Genomic DNA, 8,726 nt, shown 5'->3' with positions numbered 1-8,726 from the left:
AATACCTTTTCTGGGTTTATCAAGAAAAGAAAATATCCTAGCAAAGTCATCATTCTTTCTATTTCTGTCTGTTCCATCCTAACAAGGAAAACCAATCCAAACCTAGTCTTTTTTAATTGACATCTTGTGGGAAAGGTGAGTATGATGCAGCATACCCAAATGCATAGACCAAAACAGAATGATGTAGATAATTCTAGTAGCATTTAGGTCATTGAGCAATCAAGAAAATGATAGTAAAGTTATGAACAATTTTTGAAAAATTGCAAAGGAATAACAATAGGGATGGTCACCAACTACGAAACTGCCTAGCTCAGTTGGTAAATGTTGGATTAGTAACCATAGAGTCACTAGTTGGAATATCCAATCCTACCCAAAGATTCTTTACTCTTTTAAGTTTTGGATAACCACTGCATGATCCATCATTTATAAAAAAAAAAAAAAAAAAAAAAAAAAAAGGTTAGAGTATGTTGTTTACAACTATTCAAATCGTGAATCTTAGAGATGAATGTAAATGTCAGTTTCACTGAAAATGATCGTTCTATAATTGTATAAACATTAGAAAATATTGAACCCATGGAGGAAAAACTTAAAAAAAGCTTATATTCAAAAATCCTGGCAAACCCTCTCTTTGGTTCTAATTGTGGGCCTGTACTACCATAATTAAACCATTGTATAATTTTGAAAACAAACACAAACAAACCTGAAATGGCAAACTGAACAGTGCGGAACGGTCAAGTGAAATCTGCAGGTCTGCAAAAAGACTAGTTCCAGCAAAACGATCCTATCTAAATGTGGTCTTTGACCTAGCTTAGACTTCCTAACCTGAGGTACTTAGTTTGCAGCAGATCACAGTCAGAATTTACTCCATTATCACTGAAAGTGAGATAGCTGACACAATTCTCTTCCACAGCAATTGTAGTCCGTGTCATATCTAAACCCAAGAAAGACTGGTTGACAGATTAACAGTTACAAGGAGACGTATGCAACATGTGTTAATCAATACTTTTTTTTCTTCCATGTTTAAAATGAAGTGTATTCTTAGAAGATGACTGCGTGGGCTACACTACCGATCTCTGAGCCAAGTTCCAGGAGGGCTTCAACTCTCGAGAGATATATCTACCAGCGATCATTTCTTGAAGTTTACGGGTAGTATTAACTCTTGGATGATCTTCTCCGACTCTGAGAAAGTTTCCGTTTTCTTAAACCTTTGCCGAACCAGCCCGGCTGAGGAGGATTTTCATGATCTTTGTCTATTTCTGCCTCTGCTTCTCCATCTTGTTCTTCTTTCTTCAATTCCAGCTCAGAGTCTGCACATGATTTTAATGGTGTCTCACAGGGAGATGGAACCGAACGTAACTCCTTGGTTGAGAATGATGACATCTCCCTCTTTCTAAGACGTGTTGTAAGAGAGAACAAAGGATCGCATGATCTGAAATAAATAGAAAGAAAAAAGAATAAGAAAAAAAAAAGAATAAGAAATGAAAAAAAAAAAACTATGCAGAACAAGAATATTTTGAAATGGGAAGCATTTAGGGTTTTGTTTCATATTCAAGACTGTCATTTTGTATCTCCATAGAACATTAAAGGTATCAAACTAAGGTAAAGCTGATTCAATGCAGACACTTTCAGTTTATAAAGATTTTTCTTACTTTTATTCATCTATTTTTGAAATTATATTTGTAAAATCCCATGGAAGAATCTTACTGTTTGTATTCTGGAATCTCGAGGCAGAGTTCACAGCACAGACGTTGTACGACCTCGTCGCATCTCCCGTTAATCTTGAGATAGGCCTGGGAATCTTTAGGAGTCCACTGCAAGGAAGAAAGGGGGTGGTAAGAATGTAACATACCAGATGGTGCTACTGTATTGAGCAGGGGAGGAAATTTATCCCAGGATGTTTGATACAATTGGATTATTAACACAGCTGAAAATGAATAGCAATGAACACTTCCTAAAGTACCCACTATTCACAAGTGTACCTACAGAAGTATCTATACATCACTCACCCTATAGACCAGGAGTTATTATAGTTTCTATACTTATGTATCCTTGAAACCAGCTAACTTAAGTCATAAAATGCAGTTTCGTAACTGAAAGCAAAACTAGGAGCATTTGTGATAGATAATAATACTTTTGTATTGAATGCAGGGAATTTAAACAACTAAATTAAATGCATCCAATTTCCTTTTTTTCAACTTAGTGACTACTTTCTTCTCATTTCCACTTCTTACCCTCATACCGAGTCATTAACGTTTAACCGAAATGATGAAAGGAATGCTTGAGAAGAGGGAACGATATAGCATGCTGTCCTACAGTCTAAAAGAACAGAAATTACCTGCAAATTCACAATACATAGCTTTGGTCTTCTCTGCGGAGGTTGGTGAGTTCTCCATAAACAGGTGTACTTACGTAATACCTGGTCAGAAGAGAGGAGAATACAACTGACGGGGGTCAACAAACTAATGCTACGAAACAGGATGGTTGTCATTGCTGACTTATGAAGGAATGTTTGGCTTAAGAAATACATTCTCCTTACTTGAGAAAATATTAATAAGAAATATTGGAATCAACTAAACAATCACACTTGTCCAGATATTGCTTGAGCCCTTTACTGTTTTATATATCAATTTTCTTTTAGTGGTTGGTTGTTTTGAAATTGTGCTCTAGGAAGTGGCAATTTTCACACCTCCAAATCCATCTAACAGAATGATATGGACTGCCTTCATTTATGCAGTTTGACTAAAAGGATCAAAGTTGCAACATTTTAACCCACGTTCCATTATTTGAATGTTTTCCAACAAAACAGGCACTTCTTAATTTCCATTTATTTTTCTTTTAATAACAGGGCACTTTTCAACTTTTATTTTTCTATTTCTGCACAAAGAATCCTTTTTCCAATAACAAAAGTTTTTACATAATCAAATTGAATTACATAAAACATGAAAAAAGGACACTTCTAATTATTGAAATGGAGCACTGATTTGTGGTTTTCCACAAAGTGGGAGGGAGGGGGGAGGGGGAGGGTGTACCAGCTGTACCCCAAGCTCTGCTGCCCCTGAAACCATTAATAATGTTCACTGACCTTTAAACTTGAACCAAGACATATGATAAGACCAGCTGCTTCCACATTCTCTACGGCACCTTCCCAATTCAGGGGAAATTTGACAGAACTTTTCTCCCCGAAATGCACGATGGTATCTTCTAAGTTTGAGCGACACCTGTGGCATTTCCGAGAGGTGCGATGTCTATGGAAGGAGGTATTCTCTGTAACGTCAAAAGTGCGGATGTACTGCCTCTCTCTAGTACAATTCTTGCAAACCTGATTAAAAACGGAAATTTTACAAGGCTGAAAGGTTTTTATAGCTCAAAAAGGCTTAGTGTACTATAGAAGTCAAATCAATAATCAGGTGAAAATATTCTGTTGGAGAAATAATGCTACAAGCTTAAAAAAAGGTACTACTGTGTACTAGGGATGTGCTCAGGAATATTTGTGTGCCAGGCCGAATTGTGCAGTAGTGTGACCCACGTCCTGGGGGGAGGGCGTCTAAGGGGTGGGGGTGTCCCTTTATATAGGAACATGGCCTTAATATACATGCCTACCTTCTACAAGAATTTGGAAGAAATTATCATAACAAAGTTTAAATTACCAAAAGTAAATTAAATCTATCACATCATAATGTCGGAGCAAAATGAGATAATTTTCTTTATGTTTTTTGTAACAGTTTATCGTCAAGACTCACCATCTTCACCCTGCATGAACAAAACAAAAACAATTAATTGAAATAAACCAACGAAACCAACAAACAACAATGACTCACCTCTATGAACATATTGCCATGAATTTCTGAAAGTGATTCTTGAGGTAGGCCGCTACGTAAGTGAAGGCCGTCACAGTTTTGGGAAACGACATGTTTGACCTGAAAATTGAAAGAGAATGCAGAGGAAGAGGTTCTACACATTACAGTCTACTTTGTTTAGAAGACAGACCTTGAAGGAATGCTGTTAATTAAGTACTATGGTATAGATTTAGAGAGCAAAAATAGTTGGGTTGCATCTGAGTCTGGTAAACAAAGCTCCCTATAAAACACTTATCAATCATTTTGCACAAATTGTATATTTTATGAGTGAAATAGAGACCTTACCAGACCTTCCTGGTATAACTTGAAGATTCCCATATGAGCTGTTGTAGGACAGGCATCAACGATTGGGGTAGGTCTGAGGAAGGAAAAAAAAAAAAAAAAAAAAGTGTAAACTTGTTAACAGATCTAGCCTATGAATTTATGTTTGTCACATAACCAAGGAAAATTAAACCTAAAATTCCTTCAAAAATTGTCACATTTTTTATGAAAACCTCATCATACCCCCATTATTGGGACCCTCCAATACCTGCATCCTTTTTTTTTTATGAAATGACTGGCAAATTATCAAAATAACTCACTTTACTTCTTTGCCTTTCTGCAGTAGGGTCCACACACCATTAGGGCCTCTGTAGTCCGGTATGGAAGCTGCCTGAAAAAAAAAATGTAAAACAGTTGAAGAAAATCTCTTAAATTTTCAACTGGTCATTCCTCTCTTCTGTTTGACCTTCATTATTAAACCTGCAACATGTTAATTTCAAATTGCAATTCAGATTCTGTGAAATGGTGACTAATATTTGACCTTTGCCTTCGATATTGAAGAGCACAGACAGGCTTGACAACTGAGTGTGCATGTAGATCAATAATGGGTAATAACTTACTGTGCTGACACCAGCTCCAGTGTACAGGATAGCATGGTCAGAGTCTTTTAACAAGTCAGCAAGCAATTTTACTTTAGATTCCAAAACTTCAGGTACGTCTTCTGTCTAAAGAAAATATAAAACTTGGTGTTGTGAATGTCCAAACAAAGCTGGTGTATACAGGCAAAATTGAATATTTATGTTTTATTTTGGTAGTACAGGCATAGTTTTCATTAGTTGGTATACAACAAATCCATCTATCTTGATTGAAACTCACTTATAAAAATGCGATACTGCTTTATCAAAAAAAGGCCTACAGTAGCTGCTTAACATGGAAAACTGTGAAAGTCATATAAGATGAACAAGTGTGTAAGTTGAAAGATTTGACATTATTGAGGCTAAGAGGCCGATAAACACTCTATGGTAGCAAATGTTAATGACATTTACCTCCTCTAGGTGAGCTTTTTGCCTGTCCCTCTGTCTTGCTCTCTTATGCAACTCTTGTACAATGTTATCCAACTCTTTCAGAATCTTTACATCTTCTTCTGTTCTTTGACACTCTGGCTTCTTTAAAATCTGTTTTATCTGTTTAATGTGAAGTAAAATATGCTTTTATATAAGCAGATGCTATACATGCAGGTTACAAAAACATAGTAAGAAATCATGATTAGTATGAAGGATAGCAAGTCTGGGGTAAACTATTCTCATATGTCATAATTGAAAGGTGTATCATGTGGTCTCAACTTGAACAGCTTGATTAGTTTTGTTAAGATCCTAGTATAAACAGCCGTGTACCTTTCTTTTTCACAAAGCTATTTTCCCATATCTATTTGCTGTACTGCCCAAAGAAAGCCTGCGGCAATGCTTTCCATTGATACTAGGGTCTTGCACATTTCTCCTATGTTTTCCTTTGATTTTGGAAGATTTGCTTCGGAAAAGCGAAGAAGCCAATCAGGTTTGCCAATTGGGCCCACCTCCCCACAAATGTGTATTCAAGCCCTGCCCCAAGCAGTGAGCAATCACTTGGCCTTATATTGGTTTGTACACTGCCAGACGGTCGCTAATTGCTGTGGAAGATCCTCGGGCATGTAAAATACACTGGGCAAGAACATTCATGGTAGGCAGAAACGGACTCTGAGGCATGTACAGTTGCACGCGAGAAAAAGAGTATTATAAACGACTTCGCCAAGACTAGTACTTGATATGTGTAGGCCTTATAAAAAAAAAAATGAGGGATGCTTTTTAAGCCACTATCAATTTGCTATTTTCTGGGAAGGACAAGTCAACCCTATATGCTACATACCTTTTTTTCTTTCTCCTTTTTCTCATGTTTCAATGACACGGTGTGTCCGAGTTTTCGTACCAGAGAAATACAATTTCTACTTGGTCGCTTACGAGTTTCTGAGGGTTCCTCCATAAAGTTGTATGAAGTCTGCTTTTACTGCGATCTGTTTCTTATTTGTGCACTTGCACTACACTCTGTCAGTGATAGTCTACTTAGGCCAAAGTTAGTCATTTCTGTCCAAAAGCACTGTGCTATACAATAGTTAGTGCAGTACAACTGTAAGTGTAAGGCCTAGGCCTACCTACAGTACAAGCAGTAACTTAGCACTGTGGTACAGCCTCACACCGCGTTATTTTCTCACAAGCTATAGTACAGGCCTACGTTTCGAACTTATATTATAAACTCTCTGAGTAATTCCACTAAGGCTTATGGTAGTCGGCAATAAAACAAAATTTAAACCGTGTCTGTAGAATCTGATAATAGCATTAAAGAATGCCAAGACTGTGCGAACCAATCTGCGTTCTTCAAGCTACCGCACACATTTGTTTACAAACAGTATTTAGAATCAGTATATATCGCCGAAAGTCTGTTTTTCGCTGCCGTCTGCACGATACGGAAGTCTTTCACATGGAATTCCATCAACTTAGCCTTACTAAAACTTACAGTTCAAGATAAATTCGAGGGATCCAAAAATAACACAATTAAAGAGGATTATATACCTTATAAAAATTGATTTTATCGAAAAAATATTTTAGTTTATGTTAAGAGGATAAAAATACTGTTCTCTTTTTCTTTCGAAAACTTAATAAATAAAAAAGAAAAGCTATTAAAGTTACTTGGCAAGGATCACAAGATGGCGACGTACAGTTGGTGAGTGAAAAGTTTGTTTACGTTTTTAACTTGGCGATTTCGCTGCATTTCTTTTTCGAATTTTTAAGAAAAGTAGCCAGTTGATTATTTTCAACTTCGTGATGCATCTCTTAGTGAATTAGCAGCTGATAAGGTCGTCATATAGCGAAATCGAAACGTTGTGTTTTCATTGATCTGCGAATCGGCGGTGGGCGGTGGGCCGTGCCAATCTTTTATAGACCCTTCCTTACCTTACATGAGACTAGAGTAAAGGCTTGTTTTGTTTTTAGGATCCTTGGTGTCTAATGTTATAAAATCATATAAATACACCATTACATCGCTTCTCGGCCTTTTGACTAAGATCATGTGTAGTATCTGTTCCCTTTTGAAGGGAATGCACACCCGACGATGATCACACAGTAACAGTCCCGATGGAACGGGACTGGGGTTGACTTGAGAGCGGATCAGTCGTTCGGTAGTTTGGTTTTCGTGGCCAGGTTCTTTCCTGGGCGACTTTTTCTTAAAAAGTATAAATACACCATTACTTTCAATACACTAAGTTAAATATTTATCATACTGTCGTGCCTAACACTAACAGTTAGGTAAGTCAATACAATTACAAACATATATGCTATCCAGTATCGGTTCTGTTTATGAGTCTTTGTGAAATACTTGCAATGGGATTGAAATAAACTATTTTAAGACATGTCACAAGTAATAACTGAGGGTTAGGTTTATACACACTAATGTCCAAAACATGGGTAGTTCAATAGAAATTTCTCGGACTGTAATATGGAGCTCAATGAGTTGGTGGTATCTTGGAACGTTGATAGACCTCAACGTGCACCCTACACCATTCAACCTATTTTGCAAAACATCTGTATTGTATGTATTTATGACCCAGAGCTGTCACTTTGCCTTTTCAAAGACCTGCTTAGCTGTTGTGATTCTGTATCGTTGCAAGAAAGACAGTATGTAGCAGTACTGTAACTGACTGTGTTTGATAGAAATTATTTGCTATCAATGAAGAATGGATACTTGACACAAACAGTAAAGTTTCTGATGCTCATAGTGATAAGTTAAACAAATGAAAGGAAACTGCTATTTCTTCTAATGTATCGGAGGTAATAGTTCTACTCTGAATTTTTCTATTTCATAGGAAACCCAAGGTAAGGAACTATATTCCAGAAAAGGAAAAACTTCAGCTAGAGCGAGAGGAGACGACTAACCATCCATTAAAACCGCTTGTGGTAGGTGAAACCAGCTTAAAAAATCACTTTAGGATCTATCTATATTTCATATGCTTTACAGTAGTACAAAACAAAATAATAAAAAGACTGGTATAATTACACATATCCTGGGCCTTAGAAAAAAGAATGTTTTTCAAAGCTAGTGACCAAGAGAAAAGACAAGGCTACAAAAAAGAATAGAAAAAAAAGAGTATATCAAGCCCATTGTTTAAGAATATTGGTCATATCATGTTGCTGAGTGTAAATAACAGCTCATCACAATATATGGTAAAAAGATTTCATATTGTGGCCACCCCCCCTTCCCTCTGCCTACTTTATAAGGACCCATGATTTGTTCAATTATGGTTGAAGGGACTATGAAATGAACCCAGAATTGCTGGATTTGCAAACATCATTGCAAACCATTAAAATGTTTGATTCCAAACCGATAAAATGTTTGACAAACAGTTTAGGACATAAACTATGTTCATGATATATAAACAGTATATAGAATTGTTAAGAGAACTTCATTTTCCAACTGTTTGATTAATCCTAATAAAATTGAAGAAGGCAGTAGTTCAAGGAATTCAGTATCATCAAGCAATGCTACATTTGGCTTCACTTGGTAGTCCCTTTAATATGTGTA

At 36.5% G+C, this 8,726-nt stretch overlaps 2 protein-coding genes across 2 annotated transcripts in view; one reads left to right on the top strand and one right to left on the bottom strand.

Annotated features, from left to right (window-relative positions):
• Positions 1-458: 458 nt before the first annotated feature.
• On the bottom strand, positions 459-6,673 carry LOC139960080 (NAD-dependent protein deacetylase sirtuin-7-like). The gene is made up of 10 exons (XM_071958144.1): positions 6,021-6,673; positions 5,165-5,302; positions 4,739-4,843; positions 4,439-4,509; positions 4,143-4,215; positions 3,819-3,917; positions 3,083-3,319; positions 2,336-2,416; positions 1,705-1,811; positions 459-1,429 (listed from the first exon to the last, which is right to left on the bottom strand). Exons 1-10 carry the CDS (start codon positions 6,132-6,134, stop codon positions 1,153-1,155), a joined length of 1,302 nt encoding a protein of 433 aa, XP_071814245.1. The 5' UTR covers positions 6,135-6,673; the 3' UTR covers positions 459-1,152.
• A 142-nt stretch (positions 6,674-6,815) lies between these two features.
• Positions 6,816-8,726, top strand: part of LOC139960073 (VPS35 endosomal protein-sorting factor-like) — a 192,502-nt gene continuing 190,591 nt past the window's right edge. The window contains exons 1-2 of the mRNA XM_071958126.1: positions 6,816-6,872; positions 8,011-8,101. Coding sequence (XP_071814227.1) covers positions 6,856-6,872; positions 8,011-8,101 — 108 coding nt within the window. The 5' untranslated portion in view covers positions 6,816-6,855. The remainder of the gene's footprint in view (positions 6,873-8,010; positions 8,102-8,726) is intronic.

Source organism: Apostichopus japonicus, chromosome 19, assembly GCF_037975245.1.
Source record: "Apostichopus japonicus isolate 1M-3 chromosome 19, ASM3797524v1, whole genome shotgun sequence".
In the NCBI taxonomy this organism is placed as follows: Eukaryota; Metazoa; Echinodermata; class Holothuroidea; order Aspidochirotida; family Stichopodidae; genus Apostichopus; species Apostichopus japonicus.
Note: the sequence above shows the minus strand (reverse complement) of the source record. Positions and strands in the feature narration are given on the sequence as shown.